We start from the raw sequence: 23,384 nt of genomic DNA, 5'->3' as shown, positions 1-23,384 counted from the left end.
CAAATCACCACCTGAAGATCCCAAGCCCTCACCTCCACATCCCAAGCAAGGGCAGCCCCTTTGGAGACGGGTGGGCTCCCTGGTCCCCTCAGGACATGGGTAAGGGGGTGTTTAGCTGAGGTACGTGGTGCATTTCCAGGTGTTACCATCCCCACCTCTACTGTCTGTGACCACAGAGATGGTCAAAGCCCCATCATCAGGTGGGTTACGACCCTGACTGGACACCAGGTACCCACCAAAGCCACCCGATCGCTCCCCTCCTCAGCTGGACAGGGGGCAAAAAATATAACAAAAGCCTCAGGGGTTGGGATTAGGACAGGGGGATCACTCAGCAGTTACCATCATGGGCAAAACAGACTTGACTTGCGGATATTAGTTTCATTTATTGGCAATCAAATCAGAGTAGAGTAAGGAGAAACAAAACCAAACCTTAAAATACCTTTCTCCAACCCGTCCCTTCTTCCTGGGCTCAACTTCACTCCAAATTTCTCCACCTCCTCCCCGCAAGCAGCACAGAGAGATGGGGAACGGGGGTTGTGATCAGTTCATCAGACCTTGCCTCTAGTGCTCCATTCTCCTCAGGGACAGAACTCATCACATTCCTCCCCTGCTCCAGCGTAGGGTTCTCCACGGGCTGCAGGTGGAGATGTGCTCCACCATGAACCTCCATGGGCTGCAGGTGGAGATCTGCTCCACCGTGAACCTCCATGGGCTGCAGGTGGAGATCTGCTCCACCATGAACTTCCACGGGCTGCGGGCGGAGATCTGCTCCACTGTGGACCTCCAAGGACTGCAAGAGCACAGTTGGCCTCACCATGGTCTTCACCACAGTCTGCAGGAGAATTTCTGCTCCAACACCTGGAGAACCTCCTCCTCCTTCACCGACTTTGGTGTCTGCAGAGTTGTTCTTCTCACATTTTCTCAGTCCTCTCTCTGGCTGCTGTTACACAGTCGGTTGTTTTTTTTCCCCTTCTTAAATATGTTGCCACAGAGGTGCTGCCACCATCACTGATGTCTCAGCCTTGGCCAGTGGTGGGTCCATCCTGGAGCTGGCTGGCGTTGGCTCTATCAGACATGGGGGAAGCTTCTAGCAGCTTCTCACAGAAGCCACTCCCGTAGCCACCAGCTACCAAAACCTTGCCACGCAAACCCAACACACAGGTCTTCTCGCATCCACCATCACATGTTTGGACCAGAGCAACATCCCCCTGGGCTCTCTGTGGGGACGTGATCTCCAGCAGAAAGTAGGGAGCCTGTTGAGCTGAGGAGATGGAGACAGCACAGCACCTCGACCCAAGCACCCCCCCGACACACTTTGCAGGAGACTTTAATGACAAATATCTAGAAACAATAAATACCAAAGTAAAAGCCTGGTTATGCCAAAAATGTCCTTTCTGAGCCACAGCTCTAAGAAATATTCCTCCTCATGAGGAAGTGTAAGAGCCGAGCTATAGAATGAGATGAGCTGTAGCACCTTTGAACAAGGACTTGCTGGGGAGTAAAACATAATCAGTTATTTCAAAATAAGACCACGGTTATGAGTGCGATCAATCTTGAGGCTACGTGTGCCTCATTCATGGGTGTGCATGGCCCCTCTGTGGCCATGGAGCGGGTGGTCTTGAATGATTGACTGTGACCGACCTTCACTCTCTCCTGGGGGTGAATTCTGCCCAACACTGCAAGTGTTTTGCTTCAATCAGAGAAGAAAATGCTCTGCTCCTGGTGTGTTTGAGCAAAGCAACCAGGATAACCCTCCTAAGACATTCTGCCCCCCTACAATGCCCTGGTGGGACCCCCCTGCAGTGCTGGTCCAGCTCTGGGTCCTCAGCACAGGACACACATGGACCTGCTGGAGAGGGGCCAGAGGAGCCACAGGAATGATCCAAGCTCTGAGAGTGGTAAAATACTGAAATAGGTTGGCCAGAGAGGTGGTGGATGAACCATCCCTGGAGACATCCCAGGCCAGGCTGGACGGGGCTCTGAGCAACCTGAGCTGGTGAAGATGTCCCTGCTCATGGCAGGGGGGGCACTGGGGGAGCTGGGAAGGTCCCTTCAACCCAAACTGTTCTACAGCTCTATGACTGGGAAGAATTAATTATCTCAATATGCAAATAGATTTCAGTATGCAGATGGATAGAATTTGCTCAGGTCTACCTTAGAATGAATACTAGCAGTGATGACGACTTCTTCTCCCAGCTGAGAAGAAAGATCCCTCCCACTGAGAAGAAAGACCCAGCTATGCAGGAGGTTGGACTGGATGCACTTTGAAGGACACTTTGAACCCACACTGTGATTCTATGCTGAGCACATCTCAGCACGGTGGATCTGCTGTGCTGGCCCCAGTACATCAAGTCCCTCTTGGGCCAGGGAGCCCAAAATGGGACTTGGTCTCCAAATACGGTCTTGTGGTAGTCCCAGGTTGTGCTCTGCAGGCATCCAGCCTGGCCCTGCGATGTGACATTTGCCTTTTCTGAACTTCATGAGGATCCGGCGGCACAGGATCCACCTACAGCATCCCCAAAAGACTTTGCCGTTGCTAATTAAAACCTCTGGTGTCAGTGGTTTCATGCCAAGCAGTTGCATAACACCAGGGGGTGTCCAGGGCTCCATCCTGCATCAAGGGCAGAGATGGTAATAGATCTCCCAAATTCCAGCTACCCGCTCCCCTTTCTCGTGGCTGCGCCAGTGGCCTCCAGCCTGGCACAGGCACAGGAGGGACAGAGGGAGCTGCTGGCCCTGGGGAAGAGGTAGTTTCCTTCCAAAAAAGGGGTAGGTGGTAGCAAAACCACAGCTGATCTCCCACCCGGTGGTGCCTTCAGAGGGGGACCTCAGTTCATTGTCCCCTGCCACCCTGATCCAGACCACCTAACCAAGCACCCTTTTCTCTCCAGTGGGGATTTTCATGCCCTGTCTCAGCTTTCTCCACCCAGATAGAGTTATAAAAAGATACAGCAAGACCTGAGTTTCATCCAGCAAATTCCTTCCAGCAAGAAGAGTAGGTTTTCAAAAGGGACCAGGCTGAAGTTTCAGAGCTGGGGCCAAGTCCAGCTGACTCAAAGCTCCCAACTGGTTTGCCAGCTGGACGTGATGCACCCCAGTTTTACGGGTAAGGCGTCCAGCCAAGAGGCGTATGAAGCATTGCCCAGGTCAAGTGCTTCTCACCCGTGCATAAAAACAGGGCACTGACTACGTGAATGGAGGCAGGTGCCTCCTCCATGGGACCAGCCTTCTCCATCGACCGTAAAGAATCCCAAAGATGCTCATCTTAAAAACTATGGCTACCTCATGTGAAAGCCCTTGGCTGGAAGAGGACTATGATCTCTCCTGGCTCTCCCTGGGGTTGGTGGGACAGTTGGTGAAGGGCATTTCTGTGGCCCCCCCAAGGTGGCTCTGCTGCAGCACCCAGGATGGACTTTGGCCAAATGCTGTTACTCAATGTGACTGCCCAACACCAGCCTCAAAAGTCTGAGGACACATCCCAAATTTTCAGGGTCAACCCAGCAAAACCGGCCTCTCCCAAGGACTCAGGACAACTTTGAGTTGAGCTGCAGGTCTCCCAGTCCTGCTTTGCAGAGGTAATATTCTTCAAGACAACCCTCTGACTTTCAGTTCTCCAATTCTGGGGGAGCTGCACTATGTTTTCTGGGATATCCTACTCTCTCCTCTCCATGTGATCGTGTTCCACATTTCCCATGAGAGATGATGATCTCTTCCCCCTCTGTTCACAAGGACAACATGAAAGACCATCACTCAGTGCCCTGAGAAGGACAACGTCACAAAGTTGCGTGTCTCTGGGGAGAACACGTCAGCCCAGTGGGCCGTGCCTCAGTTTCCCCAGTTATCAAAAGGGGATTAGTTCATTTCCAGGATGTCATGAGGCTCAAAAATAAACACCACCGGGGCAGGACTGAGCATCACGCAGGTGACAGTTTATCTGGGCTGCTCCCAGTGCCACCCAGGAAGAGAAGATCAGGTGAATCTTTGCCTCCCCAATTAGCCAGTGACGGGCAGGGACATCATGGGGGTGGATGTGTGGCACGCTGGGTTTCCCTCCACCCAGAAATTACTTCAATTGCGGAGCCCCAGTTCTTCCAGTCTGCCCATTTATCCGGAGGGTAAATACAGAGGGTTGATGGGGAGTTTCCTGGGGCCACACCTGCCCTATGAGACCTGCCACGTGCAAGTCAAGGTGGGAGGAGATGTGAAGCCCTTTCTTGGCATGACTTCCACTTTGAGAAGGTGCTTCTGGGCTGGCATTTCTGCTGGAGAGGTGTTTGCAGGGGGATTTCATAGCACAGTGGAGAAAAACACCTGAAGCATTGTCCCCATCACTCTACCTGTGAAGCCCCAAGGCCACCCAAGAGCAAGGAAACCTACCTCAAGGGCTTTCACTCACATTTTACACCTGGGGAAACTGAGGCACGGGTATGCAGCTTGGCCAGAGAGCTCTCAGCTGGCATTTCTCTGCAAGCGTTGGGTGATTTCATGGTGCACCTTCCCTCATTTTCTTGGCCCAGCTGGTGCAGAGCAAGAGATGCCGACCTCCCCATCTACTCATCGTGCAACCGCCTTAATGACGGCTTCAGCGGAGGATCTCCCCTCTCCTTCCTCACCCCAGGTCATCACACACTGATTTACCACCGTGCCAGGAGCCTTAATCTAAGCTAACCTTCTCTTGTTACAGGGCTGGGATGACTCAGGGCAGATGTTCTGGGATCGTTTCCTACAGGGGAATAGGGTAACGAGACGTCTGAGTTTCTCTCCCTGGGTTTGTGTTGCAAACCCAGCTCTGCCACTTCCCACTGGCATAGAATCATAGAATCATTTTGGTTGGAAAAGACCCTCAAGATCATTGTATCCAACCATTAACCCACCCCTGGCACTGCCCCATGTCCTGCGAACCTCAACTCCGTCTGTCCAACCCTCCAGGGATGGTGACTCCAGCACTGCCCTGGGCAGCCTGTTCCAATGCCCCACAGCCCTTTGGGGAAGAAATTGTTCCCACATCCAACCTCAACCTCCCCTGGCGCAACTTGAGGCAGTTTCCTCTGCTCCTGGCGCTTGTTCCTGGGGAGCAGAGCCCGACCCCCCTGGCTCCAAGCTCCTTTCAGGCAGTTCAGAGATCAGAAGGTCTCCCCTCAGCTCCTGTTCTCCAGCTGAACCCCCAGGTCCCTCAGCCGCTCCCATCACACTTGTGCTCCAGCCCCTCACCAGCTCCGTTCCCTTCTCTCAACTCGCTCCAGCACCTCAAGGCCTTTCTTGGCATGAGGGGCCCAAAACTGTCCCCAGGATTGGCGGTTTGGCCTCCCCAGGTCCCAGCACAGGGACGGTCACTGCCCTGGGCCTGCTGGCCACACCAGTGCTGGTACCAGCCAAGGTTCTGATGGGTTTTTTGGTCATCTGGGCCAAAAATGCTGTGCTCAGTCCCAAAAATTTCCCTTTGTGACTGTGATGCCATCTCCCCCAAAATATCCATTCCCCTCCACAGCTGGCCCGCACCAGGGAGGCTTTACAGGAGCTTCATAGGTGTTTTCTTGCAGATTGCGTGGAATGTCCCTTGTGACCCTGGTTTGGTTCAAGGAGATGATGATGGCGCTGGGAGAGGCAAACTCCCCTTGGAATGTAAAGACAGACCCAGAAGTTCAGCTCAGAAGGTCAGGGTGACCATCTCATCACACTGCTGCCAGCATAACACTGTGTTTTCTGGCTGCTTGGGCATCTAGGTCCAAGGAGGAGGTTCAGCAGGAATAAAACCAGGTAGAAATGTCCCGTTGGCAGGATTCACTGACCCAGCAAGTCCCCAGCTTCTTCCTTGCACAGCAGGTAGGGGAGCAGCCGGAGCTGGAGGGTGCTCAGGGCAGGGACTGAATCTTCCTATAAACAGAGGCAAAATTTCCCATAACCACAAGGCAAACAAGTCTGAGAAAAGCCAAGACCCACAACCCCCCAAAAACCCCTTGGAAGGGTGAGTGTTGGAGGAAAGGTTGGAGATGAGCCATTTCAGGTGGCCTCTGCTGATGATGCATTCAGCATTTCCTTCTCCCTGCTCCCCAGACCAGGCTTGGCCGGCTCCCAGTGTTTACTGGTGTGTGATGGTATCAGGAGTCACAGCTCTGCCTATACTTGCAGGGGGTAAATCTGCATTTTGTACAAAGGGTGGGGACTTTCCTCCCTCCCGACTTAAAGGCAACTTCAGAGGAGCAGCATCTGCCTCTCATCAGCGCACAACAAGAGTAGGCGTTTGATGACCACTTTTCCAGATCTTTTCAGATATGGAAGAAGCAAGTTAATTATCCCCACTTGCTTCTTGCAGAGGCTCCGGAAGATTTATTTTCACCTCTTTTTTTTTTCTTTTTTTTTAATTTCATAGAATAGTTTGGGTTGAAGGGGCCTTCCCAGCTACCCCAGTGCCCCCCCTGCCATGAGAAGGGACATCTTCACCAGCTCAGGTTGCTCAGAGCCCCGTCCAGCCTGGCCTGGGATGTCTCCAGGGATGGTTCATCCACCACCTCTCTGGCCAACCTGGGCCAGGCTCTCACCACCCTCAGGGACAACAATTTCTTCCTTATATCCAATCTAAATCCACCATCTTTGAGTTTAAAGCCATTAAATCATCCCCTGTGCAAAGCTGTCCCCAGCTTTACCCAGAAAAACCTCTCCTCGGGGACACTGCTGCAAGGAATTTCCCAGCCTGACTTTAAACCAATCCTAGCTGATCAAGTGTGCTCCCAAACTGAAGCATTGCCACAAAGATCTAAGGAAGGGACACTACTTAATAAAGATGCTCCGGGCTCTCTGCTCCTCTCCTCCTGCTTTGATTGCAAGATCCCTATTTCTACCCCCCCAAAAATTCCAAAAGGCAAATTGCCCTCAAAATCCCCGGGGCGGTGAATGAATTTTTGCCCATTGCTCCCCCTGACATGGTACAGTTAAATTAACGTGTTAGAAGAAAGCGGCCGCTCCTGGGAAGGTGGGAATCACCTTCTCTTTCCAACAAAGCTGCTCGGGGGGGTGTAGCATCCCCCAAATTGCTGCATCTTGGGGAGATGCCAGTGAGACAGAGCAGACAGCAGATCACAGGAGCTGTGAATTCCAGCTCCTGCACAGTCTTGTGACTGAGTGAACCCCTAAAATGTCCCTGGGATGGATCCCATCTGCAAACCCTGAATGCTCCTGAATGGGATGCACCTATTGCCAAATCCCAACTGAAGCCCGGGACCGTCTGGGTCTGCAAAGGGCAGTTTGGACCCATTCCTAGTTTGGAGCATTCCTGTCTCTTTGTGGCTGACGTTCTCCAGATGTTTTCTATTGCAGCCTCATGTGGAAACGCAGGGTTGAATCCTACCCAGCCTTTCACGTTACACCCGGCAGAGAGGAGGAGGAGGGCGATTACATCGCTGTATGCATGGCATTTATTATATTTAAAGCATATTTAAAGCAAGCCCAGGGCTGAGCCATGGCTGCATGAAACCACCTACTCCAGTGCTCACTCTTTCTTCTGAACTTTTTCCCAAGAAAACACAGTGGATATGATCCCACCCCCTCCATCAAGTGCTGTTACACAGCAAGATACGGATACAACCTCTGGCTCAGGAAGTCCCGAAGCAGCAAATTGCCGGAAACTGAGAAAAAATAATGTGGAAAGCATTACCCTGGCTTGGCTCTTGACTCACATTCCTCCGGAGCAGCTCCCCGTGGTCCCAGACAGCAGACGGATTTGAGCAGGGACCATGGCTCTGAGCCAGGAGGAGCTCTCGTCCCACCTTGCATGTGTGTGTCATGTCCATATTGTCCCTTTTGCATGGATTTTGTTGAATGAGCAGAGGCTGTAACCAAAGACCTGGTCAATTTTGTTCTTGGCCTGTGTCTTCTAAGGGTGGGATGATGCACTTGGTGCACTCTTAAGGGATAAGACATGGACCTGCTGGAGAGGGGCCAGAGGAGCCACAGGAATGACCCGAGGCTGGAACAGCTCTGCTGTGGGACAGGCTGAGAGAGTTGGGGTGTTCAGCTGCAGAAGAGAAGCTCCGGAGAGACCTTAGTGTGGCCTTTCTGGACTTAAAAGGGGCCAATAAGAAAGATGGGGACAGACTTTTGAGCAGGGCCTGTAGTGATAGGACAAGGGGTGATGGTTTTAAACTAAAGGAGGGAGATTCAGGCTGGACATGAGGAAGAAATTGTTGGCCCTGGGTGTGGTGAGAGCCTGGCCCAGGTTGGCCAGAGAGGTGGTGGATGAACCATCCCTGGAGACATCCCAGGCCAGGCTGGACGGGGCTCTGAGCAACCTGAGCTGGTGAAGATGTCCCTGCTCATGGCAGGGGTGGCACTGGGGGAGCTGGCAAGGTCCCTTCAACCCAAATTATTCTATTATTTCATAATTCAATGATAAGTGAATATTTGGTTCTCCTCCTTCAGCTCTCAGCTCTGCTTTGGTCTCTGCAGGCAATGAGCTTGGTAGTTCTCAGCTTTGTCCCCTTTGGCAAATGCCCCTTGCCAAACAGGGACATTGTGGGTCAAGGCCATGGGACAAGGCCTGTGGTGTCCCCAGCAGCATTGACGCCGTGGGGCATCACATTTTCCGTACATTAGTCACCATGCAGCCCATGCACATGGTGTCTCGGACAAACTGGTTTGACCTGCATTTAAGGAACTTTCTCATTTGCAATTTACAGATTATTTTTTTATCTTTCCAAAGACATCCCTCCTCCCCATCCTTCCCAGTCCTCACCCCTCCGCTGTGATCCATACATTTCTGAGGTTGAGGAGCCGCACTGGACGCCTGGTTCTGGAGAGATGTGATTGCAGAGGCTTGGTGGGCTTTGCTTTGTCCATCTGTTCTTGCACTGGTGCCAGATCCTGCACAGGACAAGGACACTCAGACCCGATGAGGGTCTTTTTCCCAGGGCAGGAGGGTGGGCGCACCCTGTGGTGTTAACAGGGTGAGGGAAGGTCTGACGGGAAATCCCAAGCGCTTCCTTGCATCTCAGGAAACCACCTGCATCCACCAGCAAATGGTCCCTGCTACAGAAAAAAGGCACTTGAAAAGTTTTCCCGAGTTCAGTAGCAGGAAAACACCTGTGGCAATGGGCTCTTCATCCTGCCCAGGCTGAGCCAGACACCCCAGACTGCCAGGGCTGGGCACTCCCAGCAGGATCACAGAATCACAGAACAGTTTGGGTTGAAGGGACCATCCCAGCTCCCCCAGTCCCCCCCTGCCATGAGCAGGGACATCTTCACCAGCTCAGGTTGCTCAGAGCCCCGTCCAGCCTGGCCTGGGATGTCTCCAGGGATGGTTCATCCACCACCTCTCTGGCCAACCTGGGCCAGGCTCTCACCACCCTCAGGGCCAACAATTCCTTCCTCATGTCCAGCCTGAATCTCCCTCCTTTAGTTTAAAACCATCACCCCTTGTCCTATCACAACAAGCCCTGCTGAAAAGTCTGTCCCCATCTTTCTTATTGGCCCCTTTTAAGTCCAGAAAGGCCGCAATAGGGTCTCCCTAGTGCCTTCTCTTCTCCTGGCTGAGCACCCCAACTCTCTCAGCCTGTCCTCATAGGATCAATCCCTGCCTGCAGCTCTGAGCCCCACAACCAAAGCTTTCAGCATTGCCCAGCAATGTCCAGGCTGTTTCTTTTTCCTGGGTACGTTTCTGGAGCAGAGCAGGAGGATGAGGATGGACCCAGGAGGACACAGGCTGAGCCCACGGCACGTTGACAGAGAGGAAGGGCCCCGGGGTTTGTGTTACCACCCGCGAGCTATACCTGCTCTGCTTGTTAAACTGGACGTGATGCTCAGCACGAGATCCCCCTGGGTGGGTGCAAGGACCGAGGAGGTGAGTCACAAGGACGTGGGTCACCCTCGGGCAAGCCCTGCACAAGCAGCATTATTCCTTGAGTCACAAAGCCATTCAGGAGCCAAAGCACCCGGTTAATCCCTGCTATAAGGAAGAGGAAGAGTTTGCCCCGCTCCACCCTGCTCCACATCAGTCTGGCAAGGCGAAATCAAAGTCCTGGTGACGCCGTGAAAGAGGTGAAGGAGAGGTCTGAGAGGGCAGTCCTGCAGCCCAAGCGTGGAAAAACACCCGTGCTACTGGACAAACAACATCAGCACAGCAGGGATGGAGGGAGGGAGGTTCCCCACATCCCGCTTCGGAGGTGGAGATGGGATGGGCACTCTCTGCACGTGTCTGATGTTCACCAACAAGTGTCCTTTCCTGGCCATGCTCACTCTTGGATCAGCCACCGAGGTCACCCAATAGACCCCAAATGAGCACAGGGACGTGAGGAATGGGGAGACCAAACAGTCATGGTGGATGAAGAAAGAAAAAAAAAGCAGCAAAGTGAGGGAGATTTGTTTCCAGCAAAGAAGTTAGAGGAGGACACTCGAACCAAGAAGGTGTTCAGGACCTGATAGCTATGTCATGGGTGCTGGGACAGGGAAGGGGATGGTCTGCAGGAGCCCATCTGTTCCTCTGCCCACCAGGTCTCCCATCCACAACCCCTGCAAGATTGTTTTGGTCACACTGGTGAGGATGAAAGTCCCCGTGGCCAGCAGAGACAAGATATGGGAATAGACGGTCCCAGTAGGCTGTTTTTATGTCCCCTCTACCACTGACACGTGCCAAGATGACCAAAGCGCATTTCTGCTTGAGCCCACACCACATCTTCTGCCACTGGCAGCTGGGCCAAGGGCTGAGATTTTGGGAGTGTGACCTCTGCAAAAGCCCGAGGGAAACAGCCAGAGGGTTATTCTCGGTGGTGACAAGGGAACATCAAACAGCAGTTCTGCTGTGAGACCCACTAACATCTTCTTCTGCCTCATCTCATTGGGCCCTCAGCCAGGGACCAGTTCTTGATGAGCCCTGTGAAACCCCTGCTGTGGCTGGGAAGGGCTTCGAGGGGGCCACATGTCACCAGGCAGTGACAACACTATGGATCTACACCTCTCACCATCTCCTCCGTGCTGGCAACCAGAGGGCACCTCTCCCCACAGACACCTCATCACTTTTCATCCAAACAAGGAGAATCACATCCAAGCCCTGCTGAGGTCCATGTTGTTCTGCCTGCAGGACAAATTTTGGGTTTTTTGGTCAAGTGAGGGCTGTTGGGCAAGTGACAAGTTGGGTATCAGCATTTGCTTTTGGAGGGCTTGAAAGCACCAAAAATGCAGGTACGTCATTGGGTTCATCCAGCTCACTCCTCTGCCGGGACCACACTGGGTCCACCAGCCCCATGGAGCAGATCATGGCTTTCTTTCCCTGGGCTGCATGGGTGGATGTAGGTCTAACTCACCATGGGGAACCCAAAACCCTGCCACCACCCGCAAGCAACGCTGAAATGCCACCAGAAAAGAGCTTGTCCTTGTCCCCCAGCCCAAGTCATGAACCAAGGCAACCTCAGAGGAGCAGGAGACCTCCACGGGCTGCAGGAGGTGGTGAGTCAGGGATGTTCCCCAGCTGCTTCCACCCCACCAGCCTCCACAGGGACACACAGGTCCCAACCCTGTGCTTGCCACCCATTTGTCTTGGGATGACAACAGGTCTGAGGTGGCATTTGAGGTCCAGCACCACCTGAACTCAGGACTGGGCTGGGAGGAGAACTTTGCAGTTGGCTTGGTTCTCATGCCACAAGAGGAGCATCCCAAAGATGAGCTGCTCCTAGAACAAGTCCTTAACCCCCTCCGCTTTCTCCCCAAAATCAGGATAAAGACTTTGGGGTATCTCTACAGGCTGGATCAGTGCAGAAGAGCATCACGTGCATTCTAAGAGGAGCAGGAGATCCCTGCCCAGGAGAAGACAGCCTCTGTTCCATCTGCTTCATGCATTTTGTCAGCAGGGTCTACGGCTGAGCAGCACAGCTTTGCAATGGGTTGGAAGGAGGCGATGGAGGTCCACCAGCCAGCCTGTGAGCCCTCCTATGACTAGGGATAGGTGATTATCACAAAGCAAAAACATCTTGGAGAGGAATGAGAGGAGAAAGGAGATGATTTCCACAGTCCCAACAACACAGACCCACCCTCCCTTATCACCCATCTCTCTGCCGTGAGGCTTGGGCATGCAGCCGTGCCGGATCTCATGTGCCTTCCCTCATCAAGGAGGAAAAACTGGATATTCTCATACACAGAGCGGGGTATTATTAGCAGGAGCACAGGGAGAAAGTGAACGGTGTGGTTTCCTCCACAGTCAGGGTGGTGAATCAGAGCTTGGAGACGCGGCCCTGCTCCCCAAGATGAGCCGGTTTGGGGTTGTCCCATCCCACAAAACTCACACCACCAGCCCGCAGGCAGGACACCGCTGATCCCACCCTTCTCCTTCCACCAAGGGGACTTTCTCAGCCACGTTCCCACAGAGGCACCAGCATGTCCCAAAGGGGAAACTGAGGCAGGGAGGAAGGTACCTCGCAGGGAGCCGTTTGCTATAACCGCAGCAGGTCTCCTCCGAAGACACGGTGTCCTGTGCATCCTTGGACTGTGGTGACAGCGAGCAGGACTGTGCCGTGGGGCTGGTCCAAATCTGGTACAAGTCCGTGCCCATGTACCATCCAGCTGCAGCATCCAAACCCCGCTGCTGAATTTGGGCAGGACCATTTTTCCTTCTCCAGCTTCTCCCGTGAAGTCCAGTGAGGCACTGGAGCCAGCAAAGCTCCCTGCAGCTCTGAGCTGGCTCCAGCAACCAGCTCAAGAGTGATTATTTATTAATAAGGGACAAACTCTTCCTTGAATATGGATCACAGACGGGGTGGTGATCATTCTCACAGCCTGCTATGTCCTAACACCACCCCAGCCATCACTAGGGCTAGGAAAGGTAGATGTTTCCACCCATTTATGTGCCCTACAAGAAAGATCATCATGGAGTAGAATCATAGAATAGAAACATAGAATAGAATCACAGAACAGTTTGGGTTGGAAGGGACCCTCCCAGCTCCCCCAGTGCCCCCCCTGCCATGAGCAGGGACATCTTCACCAGCTCAGGTTGCTCAGAGCCCCGTCCAGCCTGGCCTGGGATGTCTCCAGGGATGGTTCATCCACCACCTCTCTGCCCAACCTGGGCCAGGCTCTCACCACCCTCAGGGACAACAATTTCTTCCTCATGTCCGGCCTTAATCTCCCTCCTTTAGTTTAAAACCATCACTCCTTGTCCCATCACAACAGGTCCTGCTGAAAAGTCTGTCCCCATCTTTCTTATTTGTCCCCTTTAAGTCTGGAAAAGCTGCAATAAGGTCTCCCTGGAGCTTCTGTTCTCCAGCTGAACACCCCAACTCTCTCAGCCTGTCCTCCCAGCAGAGCTGTTCCAGCCTCGGATCATTCCTGTGGCTCCTCTGGCCCCTCTCCAGCAGGTCCATGTGTGTCCTGTGCTGAGGACCCAGAGCTGGACTCAGCACTCCATGATGACTTTCCTTCCAGGATGTGCCAAGGACAATGGCTGCAGCTCTGAGCTTTGCCCCAGGATGCCGAGGGCTGGTCAGCGTGGGAGGAACAGCAGAACCTGATCTCCGTGTGCATTTGCTTCCCAAACTCATCCCGTCAGCTGCTGGTGGCCCCTGCGGGGCCCTGGCTCTGCAGTCTCTTCGCCGAGACCAGGACTCCCAGTTAAAAGCATCTCCAGCATGTTTGGGCAAATCCCTGCCGTGCAGAGTGGGGATTCCCACCGCGGGAAGAAGGTTTTGCTCCGTGAAAACATCCAGCAAACTGGCTCCTGTCTCATCGCTCAGGCATCCCGAGGTCAGGGCCACAGCGTCATCTTCAAAGATGCTGCGAGTCTTCCCACGATGCCTCGTTAGGGCATCCTCCTCCTTCCTCCGCTGGCGAGGGAGAGGAGGTCGCAGCAGAAAGGAGAACAGCATTGCTGCCCGCTGATGAAAGAGTTTCCCACCAGCTGGCCAAGACCATCCGATTTCACCGGGATGCGGCTGCTGCTGCGGCACAGCCTGATGTGTGGGACCAAGGGATGCAAACACCGCAGACAAACTGTATTAATGAGTTTCTCATTACACGCTCACAGCTAATTACAGCTCTGTCTTCACTCCCTGGCTTGCCCACCACTGACTCTGGCCTTGTCAGGCTTTGCCCGCCTGGTTGGGGAAGGAGAAGGAAAATAAAACTTTCTTTGCACATTAATAGTGTCCTCCAGATGAGCTTGAGGGCCTCAAACCTTGCGAGGAGCTTGGACAAGGTGGAGAGGGAGCACAAGTGTGATGGAAGCGGCTGAGGGACCTGGGGGGTTCAGCTGGAGAACAGGAGCTGAGGGGAGACCTTCTGATCTCTGAACTGCCTGAAAGGAGCTTGGAGCCAGGGGGGTCGGGCTCTGCTCCCCAGGAACAAGCGCCAGGAGCAGAGGAAACGGCTTCAAGTTGCACCAGGGGAGGTTGAGGTTGGATCTGGGAACAATTTCTTCCCCAAAGGGCTGTGGGGCATTGGAACAGGCTGCCCAGGGCAGTGCTGGAGTCACCATCCCTGGAGGGTTGGACAGATGGAGATGAGGTTCTCAGGACATGGGGCAGTCCCACGGGTGGATTAATGGGTGGACTCCATGATCTTAAGGGGCTTTTCCAACCTAAATGAGCTCATGAGTCTATGATTCTTTGAATCACCGATGTACCCAAGATCCTGAGCTCAATTGGTCGCTGTGGCTGGTGACACATGTGCAGATGGGCAGTGTCATGCCACCATCGCACTGGACACCACTCTGTCCCTGCTGCTCTGGGTGTGGAGCCCCCGCTGTGTCGGTGCAAGGGGGTCTCTCTCATCCTGCCTGCTCAGTTTGTCTTCATACAGTTGGAAAAGAAAACTTGTTGTCCTAAGGACAAAGAGAGCTTGTCCCAACAAGGTGGCACCAGCTGGCTGATATCCCAGCGCTGGTGGGTGATGTAATTTCTCTCAGAAATGATGTCAGGTCCCTGGAGATGGAGACAGGGATGGGGACAGGTCCTTCCCCTTCATCTTTCTTGTCACCACCACAACCCCATCCCCTCTGCCGTGCCCTCTCCCCATTTCCACCCACTGCCACCCCATCCCTGTCCCCACTGCAACCTGCCATCCCCACTGCCACCTTGTGTCTCCAATATCACCCCTTGTTCCTACAGTCATGTCCAGTCCCCACACCCCTCCCCTCTCCCCAGTGCCACCCTGTCCCCAATGCCCCTCTGTCCCCAGTGTCACCTCATGTCCTCACTACATAATCCCCTTGTCATCTGTGCCACCCTGTCCCCAGTGTCATCTCATGTCCCCACACCATCTCCCTGTCCCCAGTTGCTTCCTGTCCCCACTATAGAATCACAGAATCCCAGAATGTCAGGGGTTGAAGGGCCCTGGAAAGCTCATCCAGTGCAATCCCCCCATGGAGCAGGAACACCCAGATGAGGTTACACAGGAAGGTGTCCAGGTGGGTTGGAATGTCTGCAGAGAAGGAGACTCCACAACCTCCCTGGGCAGCCTGGGCCAGGCTCTGACACCCTCACTGGGAAGATGTTTCTTCTCAAATTTAAGTGGAACCTTTTGTGTTCCGGTTTGTACCCATTGCCCCTTGTCCTACCATTGGTTGTCACTGAGAAGAGCCTGGCTCCATCCTCCTGACACTCACCCTTTATATATCTGTAAACATAAGTGAGGTCACCCCTCAGTGTCCTCTTGTCCAGCTCCAGAGCCCCAGCTCCCTCAGCCTTTCCTCACACGGGAGATGCTCCACTACACGTCGCCCTGTCCCCTCCCCATTGCCCCCGCATCCCCGTGTCACCCTGTGTCCCCAGTCCCCCCCTCGCAACGGAGGCTCAGCCCCCCCCAGGCCCTCCCACCCCGGACGCAGCCCCCGCGCATGCGCAGTGCGGCCAGCGAAGCCGCGGGGCGGTGCCCGGCTCCGGGCGGTGGGCGGGGAGGTGGGCGGGGCCGCCTTCATCCGGGTCCCTCCCCGCCGCCGGGCAGTGCGGGCGGCGCGAGCCTCGGCGGGACAGTGGCGGGTGAGTGCGGGGTGGGCGCGGGGCGGCGGGAGCCCCCTGGGGGGCCGGAGGACCGGACACCCCCTCCTCATGCACCGCTCTGTGGGGCTGGGACCCCTCCCTCTGCCTTATTCTGAGGAGAAGGGCCCTTCCCTCAGCATCGCTGTGGGGCAGGGCCCCTTCTCTGTGCCTTGTTCTGTGGGGTAGGGACACCCGCACCTCAGCAGCGCCTGGCGGGGGGACAGGCCGCCCTCCCTCTCAGCCCCACTGTCCCCTGTGGGGCAGGGAGCACCCTGGGGAAATGGGGCTGCCAAGGCCTGTCGCTGCTGCCCCCCACCCAGAGCCCTGTGGGGCTGGCCTTCCCCTTTTTGGGATGGCTGGCGACCCTGTGGGGGGACCCATAAGGTCCCCGCTTGGGGGATAGTGGAGGCCTGGGACCGCATCGCCATGGGGTGACAGAGGAAGGGACAGGGGACATGTCCCCACCCAGTGCCCACCCCATGGGGACCCCTTGTGTCACAGGGAGGTCCTGGGTCACCCCGTACCCGGTGGCCGCTGGCTTGGGATCAGGCATGTCCCTTCTCTTTCCTGGGGCTGAGACAGGACGCTGCGGGTTTCTTCGGCTTAAAAAAACACCCAGAAATGGGAAAAGCTGCTTTTTGGAGTTCTCCAGCGCTGCTGTTCCTGCCGTACGGGCACGTACGGAGCCCTCCCAGCATCCGCCGCTTCGCCTGCCATTGGCAAGGAATTTGTGTGGGTCCCGCCGGACTGAGAACTGACGGGTAAAAATGCACCTCGTGAGGATTTGGTGTTTTTTTTTTATTTAGTTTAGCCTGCCTGTGTTGTAGCCCATCTTTGTTGTAGCCTGGACATGCGGAGAAGAACAGCTCCATAGGTCCCACCGCCCTGTGCACCTCCAAGCGGTGCCGGATCCTTCGGATGTGCCAGCGTGTGTGTCTGGGGGTTATTCCCCCCCCTCCCTCGCGTACCTTTGGCAGGAGGTTTGGATGACATCTTGCTCTGGCACGCTCCTCTCCTTTGATCTCGAGTTTCCTGCCATGTCTAACGTGTTCGGCAACACGCGAACCCGGCTCCGTGGCTGCTGGGGAGGGTGATGTGGGTGCCTCCTCGCCCTGGTTTTCCCCGACCGGCTCCTGCCGACAGCTCCTGCTTTTCCTTTGTCTCAGCTGCTTCCAGGACGGGCTCTTGAAGCCTGAGGATGCTCTGAACAGAGCAAAGACGAGCACAAAAACCTCCCCTGTCCCTTTGTTCCCAGCCATTCGCAGGCTCAGCTGATTTTATGCAGCGTTTTGTCTGCCTGGGCAGATAAACCGACTGCTCACTTTTTTTTTTTTTTAATTCTTTCTGGGTTATTTTAGGTGATTTAGCTTGCAGAGAACATATCCCAGGTGCAGGCTGTGCCAGAGGGATGCGGCAGCTTCCTAGAAACAGGGTGAATTAGCCAGAAATGTAACTGGAACATCTTATGGTTGTCCTCTTATGTCCTCATTGAGTCTCTTACAGTGAGCGGGGCCATGTGCCCTCAGTACCACACGCTAAAATCTGGGTTCCCCAGCCCTTCTAGTTGCTTGTAGAAGGAGAAGTTTGGCCCTGGTTTGCACAGCCCGTGGCTGACAGCTGTTTTGAGGCCAGCGAGGATGAAGGAAAGGGAACAAAACCCAGGTTTGGGCTGCCCTGATGGCTGAAACAAGTGGTTTTTTTCTGCTTGACTGGTGAGAAAGCAAAATACAAGTTGTAATATTATTATCATTTTTTAGATTCCTATCATTGTTTCAGGTTCAATAGTGAGAATTCATATTAGTGCTTCTCTTTTATGCCAGGTATAAACAGAGCCACCTTGAACGTGTCAAACAGCCCCTGATAAATCAGGTTATTTTCTCTATTACTTTATTCAGACAGGTTAGATCCTCCAGCTGATGGATCTAGAGTACTGTGCCATCTGGAGCAAAAATTAAATACCAATTTGGCCCTCAGCCCGGAAAAATAACGAGCCTCCAGTAACTGGCGGTGGAAGAATACAGCCTCTGACAGTAGAAATGCTTGGGGGCAATATGGAAGGAACCCAAAATGCATTAATTGAGGTATTTTAAAAAGGAAAAAGAAAGAGGGAAATTAAATCCTTCCAGCCCTGTGTTCCATAAGCAGTCAGGAGGGATGGCATGATCCAGTTACAAGTTGCAGGGCTGATGACCACAGGTGAAGGTCCTGGTCCTGAGAGGGTGGTGGAGCTCCTGGAGGCGAGGCTGGTGGTGACCTCCTGGATCTCCTGGTCTTGCTGTTGAAGGGAGTCCCCTCCACAAGCTCCCAAAGCTCCACCTGACCACTTGCTCAGCTCGACTTCTCTTATTTTGTCCCTGCTCAGCCTGATAAAAGTTTATGCCACGGTTTACCCGCTGGTCAGGACCTGCCTTCTTATCTCCAGCTAGGTTTGGACACTCCAGGTCTGCTCGTTGGGTCACTGGTGGTGGTGTTTAGTCTCAGAGCTGTGGGGACAAGCTGTGGAGGTGGGTGAGCTGTGGTGACACCTCATATTTATACAGCCTGGGCTCTGATCTGCTTGTCTCCAAGCTCAGCTGGAGATGCCTGTTGTGATGGACCAGCTGTGAAGGACACCGTGGTCAACGTGCTCTGGACGTTGTGGGATCTATTCTACCTTCTAATAAGCAAGAGAGTATGTGCAAATGGGAGACAAGATGATGATCAGTGGTTGATATCACCATTTTTGGGTGGAAGGTGGTCTTGGCCATGCCCTAGGGGAGAGGTGAGTGATGGAGAGGAGGAGGTTGAAAGTTACATGGCGATGAAGCAGCAGAGCTGCTCGTGTTGTGTCTCCAGACCGCGAGACTGAACCAAACCTGGAGGTTTTACCCAACAAGGACTAATTTCCAGCTGATCTCCCAGGGACCTAAATAACGTGTGGGACGATACAGAGACACCCAGCTTTTGTTGGGAGGGCTTGCATGTTCATGGACTTTATCTCCATGTGTTCCCTCTTGGGTCATCCCTCCCAGAGACCCAACCATCACCTCCACCTTGGTGGCAGAAGATGTGTTGCGAGCGATCAGCTCAGAGCCATAAAGCACCACCTGGATGTTGAAAACAGGGAGAGAGGCACGGGCTGGACATGCTCATCTCCTCCTACTCCCAACACTGTGACCCAAAACACTTCTGCGGTGGGATGGCAGGACTTGGCACAGCTGAGACAAGGTCCTGTCCCACCAGGTCAAAAATCCTGCTGTCCCACTTGAGTGCACAGTAAACCCGGGCAACCCCATCCTGAATAGGAGGTGCAGATGCTTCTGTTGGCCTTCAACCACCTTGGAACCATTGTTATCAAAGCCTGGAGGGTGATTTGGGGAGTTTGAAGCTTCTCCTGGTCTTCAGGCTTCGGAGTCCCAGCTGTGGTTGGTGTCACTGACCTGGCTTTGTTTTTGTTTCCTGCGATCAGTCATCACAAAGCTGCATGTTGTTGATGTGAGATAACATCCACCTTGGATAAACTTCCCTCCTCCCGTCCCTTCCTGGCAGTTTGACCTGACTCACCGACAGCGCTTTAAAATGACATCACTGATGATGTGATATGGGGCTTATCTGCAGGAGAGCTCGGCTGTCGCTTGACCCTGGTGATGCCTCTCGCTTGGTTGAGAGATGCAGGTGACCCCATGGAAAATGTGGATATAAACCCCTCGCGGTTTCACGATAGTGCTGGGCAAAGGTAAGCTGCGTTCGTTGTTTCGGGATGCTTTTCCCTCCCACGGTGTCGTTTTGCTGCCTGTAGGGCACATTTGATTTTCATCAAATTGAAAAAAAAAAAAAAAGAAACCTAAACAGTTCAAACCACGTGTCGAGGGCTCTTGTGTCCTGTTAATGAGGTGATTACGGTGCCAGAGGGATGTAGAAAGAGCAGCCGTCCAAGGCATCTCGAAAGGATGCCAGAAATAGCATTGGCGGTGAGGATGGAGCAGCTGTGAAGCCCCCAAGGTCGGGATGAGCGGTGGCAAGAGAGAAGAAGACACTCTCGCGGAGGACAGACAACCTCGCTGCTCCAAGAGATGCAAAAACCTCAACGCTGACACAGGGATGAGCGGCAGGAACGGATTGCCAGAGCCCGACGGACCAAATTAGCTGCGAGCAGCTGCCTCGGCAGAGCCGAAAGCCGCGAGTTCTCGGGTTGCTCCGACGCTGGAGCTAAAACTGGATCGGTCTTCGGAAAAAATGGGCGAGATGCCGAGGAGGAGGAGCGAGGGCAGGGAAGTCCTTCGGCCGCTTGCCTTTTCTGCTTCAGCTCCGGGGCTGTGGATGTGAGAAGCAAGTAGGAATAACTTCTCCTGGTTTATTTATTTTTTTTTATCTCCGTGGAGGATTAATCTTGCTGCTGCTACAGCTTTTAACTCGCAAAGCGCCTTAGAGGAAACCGTGTGTTTGCAAGAGAGAAACTGAAAGTGCTGAGCCCCTTACTGTGACCATTGGCCGGTTTGGGGCTGTTCTTGCTGTCCCTGCCTGGAAATAACGGGGGATTTCCCACCTTGTTGGTTTGGAGAAGTATTTAGGGGAAAATACAAGAGCTTTGGGGCCGTGCGGATTCTCATCCTTGGAGTCCACAAGCGTGGAGGGCAGGAGGTTTCAGCCCTTTGGTTGGTCTGGTTGAAGGCAGGAGGAGCAGCCCAGCAGGTAAGAGGATGGATGAAACCTCTCAAAATTAGGTGGGAGGGAGCTCAGTCTCCCACTAGATGACTTCCAACTAAAATCCATCCGAGTATCGTGCTTCCCCCCAACCAGGCTCTTCTTGCTTCCAGCCTGCATGAAATTAAATTGCTGGCGTACCGTAAGGATTAAATTAAACTTCTCTCCATGCAGAGCTTTGTCACGAGCTGGCAAATATTTCGCGGTGCTTTAGAGACTCTCATTTTTCTATTGTTCTGCATAAAAACCCCATCGCCAGGCTGGGCTTCCCCTGGGGTGATTTCCTGGCTCGTTGGTTATTAACACAGCTGTGGGGTTGGTTTTTTTCCATTTGGTTTTGAGCTGAGAAGCGCTGGATTAAGACCCAGCATCTCACTCTCTTGGCGGCTGAAATAAAAGACGAGGCTTTTGGAGACTCTGTGCCGGTGGTGGCCGCCCAAAATGGGACGGGTTTGCGCAGCGCTGGGTGGTTTTGTGGCTGAATAAATAGTGATAATCTCGCCTGAGAGGTGCTGAAGCCCGTCTGCTGGTGCTCACATCGCTCGCCTGTCTGTCAACTGAACCATCCACCCCGGTCTCGCTTTGCATTTGCACCAAAAAAAGTCACAATTGTGCTGAGCGTCGATTGGGGGCGGCGCTTTGGGAGTAAAAGCAGGAAAAATGGATCGTTTCCTCAGCTGCGGCTTTGCCTGGGAGATGCTGAGTTGTTGTGTGCTCCAGATTTGGGGTTTCCCTCTTGTATCTTCCCCCCTTTGCATCTCCTGCAGCATCTTCCACCAATGCAGCAGGACAAGCACGTCAGGGGGGTGATGGCAAAGGGCTGGGATGTGTTTTCCTGGCACTGAGAGAAGGGTTTTCTACGCCTAAAGATGAAAAAACATATATGGTACCCTATTAAAATGGGCTGGATTCTGCTGCCATCCCATCTAGTATCTTCGAAAGGGCAATTTTAAGACAAGCTCTGATGAGATTGAGTCCTGGTTTAAGCTGAGGTTGAAACTTAGATCTCTTTTGGTTTCTTTTTAGGATGGAATTTAAAAGAGGAAAGAAATAAGCACTAGAAAAAAGTTTACTTTCTTTGTTAGAAAGCTTCTGTTTTATAACAAAAGTGACTTTTCCTCACCAAAGAATCACCTGAATCCTTTTTGCCTGAAGCCTCTTTTAGGTTTTGATTTATTTCAGCTATTAACACATCCCTTAAGAGCCAGAACATGAAACTTAGGAGCAAACCGTGGTTGGGATCACGAACCAGGTTACACGTTGCCTGCATCTTCTAAAGCAAATAATATATTCTTTATAAATGATTAATCATGAATGTGGCAGCAAGTGTGGGGCTGTTTACACGAGGATACCGTGTTATATTTTTCCACCTTAATAACAGGAGTTTTTGCTGCAAGGTTGTGCAGACAGAGGTTGCTGCAGAGCTGAACGAAACTCAGGTTTTGTGTTAATAATCTAATTTGCTGCTTAGAAGTTTGCCCTCTTTTTTTGTTACTATTAAAATAAGGTTTTCCTTGGTCAGTGCAGAACAAGTTGGGGATTTGGGGGTGGGGTTTTTTTTCATCGTTCCTATAGAAGTGGGACCCCAAAAATGGGTTGCAATGCTTGTCCGGGATGGGATCCTGCAGCCAGGATCTCCTCAGACAACCCTGGGATAGAAACTCCCCTTTTTCACCCCAAAACCAGCCCCGGTGAGGATTTCTTATTGTGTGGCCGCCGTCTCCATGCGCTACTCTCCGCTTTTGTTTACATCTGCTTGAAAACTTCGTAAATTTACTGACGAGGGAGTAATTCTAATCCTTTTCAATGAGATCAACGGATTAGTGTCTCAGATGCTTATAAAATTGCGAGGATTAGCCAAGACTTTTTTTCCTCCCCCCCTTCTTTTCTCTCTATGCCGTGTAACATCATCGCTACGTTTTAAAAGGGGATCTCTGTGCTGTTAGCAAGAGCTGAACCAATTTATAGGAGCCCTTGCGAATCGAAGCGTTTGGAAACAATATCTTCATCCTCTCCCCGACACGCTCCGGCTTTTTGTGCAATATTAGGGTTGTTTTCTTTTCTTTTTTGCAGCGTCCCCGGCAGCAAACCGCAGTAGCCGTCCAGCAGATACGTTGGGTTTGCGTGGCCTGGCTGCGTTGCGGCACCCGTGCGGGTAAGTAGGGAGCTGACCCGAAAGCTTTCCACGATGGACACTTGCGAAATCACACCTTTTGACGAGCAGATCTTGAAAATGACATTATTTCACGATTTTGCCTGTTACTGCAAATAATTTGGGCTTTTGTCGCCCATCCCCAGAGGGGAACGGTGCTTTTGGGTCGACGGGATGGAATGGGAGCGGGATGAGAATCCACGTGCTCCGCGTTCCTGCGCCCTCTTGATTATAACCTGCGCTTTCATTAGGATGTGATCTGCCTCCTATCGCTGCGGGGTCTTTTTAAAATGCCTTTTCTCCCGGGTCGACGGCTGCGCGGCCGCTTGACCTGCACAAGCGATACAATCCTGAACCGTCAAGTGGTGGCAGCTCCAAGCCAGGAATTTCTGGCGCCGACCCAGTATACTTTCACAGGCAAGCTCTTAAATACATACAAAGACAAGCTCATAATTTCCACTATACTAATGAGGCCACGGCGTTTTCTTTGAAATGTGCCAGTAGTCGCCGCGGTGGTATTTTCGCAGCTTTGTACCGTGAATCCAAATGTGATTTGACACGGCAGCCCCCGCAGAGTGGAGGAAAACCGGCTTCTCCCG

The 23,384-nt window shown here is 53.1% G+C and overlaps 1 protein-coding gene and 2 long non-coding RNA genes across 9 annotated transcripts in view; 2 read left to right on the top strand and 1 right to left on the bottom strand.

Moving 5' to 3' along the window:
• Window positions 1–363: 363 nt before the first annotated feature.
• On the bottom strand, window positions 364–1,917 carry LOC135579310 (uncharacterized). The gene is made up of 2 exons (XR_010472020.1): window positions 665–1,917; window positions 364–625 (listed from the first exon to the last, which is right to left on the bottom strand). It is a non-coding gene; the product is annotated as an uncharacterized LOC135579310 (long non-coding RNA).
• A 4-nt stretch (window positions 1,918–1,921) lies between these two features.
• Window positions 1,922–23,384, top strand: part of LOC135579309 (uncharacterized) — a 51,587-nt gene continuing 30,124 nt past the window's right edge. The window contains exon 1 of the long non-coding RNA XR_010472019.1: window positions 1,922–2,046. This is a non-coding gene — a long non-coding RNA (uncharacterized LOC135579309). The remainder of the gene's footprint in view (window positions 2,047–23,384) is intronic.
• The window catches only part of RNF24 (ring finger protein 24), a 31,371-nt gene continuing 23,828 nt past the window's right edge, over window positions 15,842–23,384 (top strand). Inside the window, exons 1-3 of one of the 7 annotated variants that reach the window (XM_065060235.1) lie at window positions 15,888–15,950; window positions 19,548–19,665; window positions 22,707–22,788. Coding sequence is in view for 1 of the 7 variants with exons in the window: in XM_065060232.1 (XP_064916304.1) it covers window positions 19,577–19,665 (89 nt within the window). In the remaining 6 variants the exon portion in view is untranslated. Of the gene's footprint in view, window positions 15,951–16,035; window positions 16,712–19,547; window positions 19,666–19,707; window positions 20,622–22,706; window positions 22,789–23,384 lie in introns of those variants that run through there. The other 6 variants (XM_065060233.1, XM_065060232.1, XM_065060236.1 and 3 more) reach the window with 6 other exon arrangements.

Source organism: Columba livia, chromosome 4 (genome assembly GCF_036013475.1).
Source record: "Columba livia isolate bColLiv1 breed racing homer chromosome 4, bColLiv1.pat.W.v2, whole genome shotgun sequence".
NCBI lineage: Eukaryota > Metazoa > Chordata > Aves > Columbiformes > Columbidae > Columba > Columba livia.
Note: the sequence above shows the minus strand (reverse complement) of the source record. Positions and strands in the feature narration are given on the sequence as shown.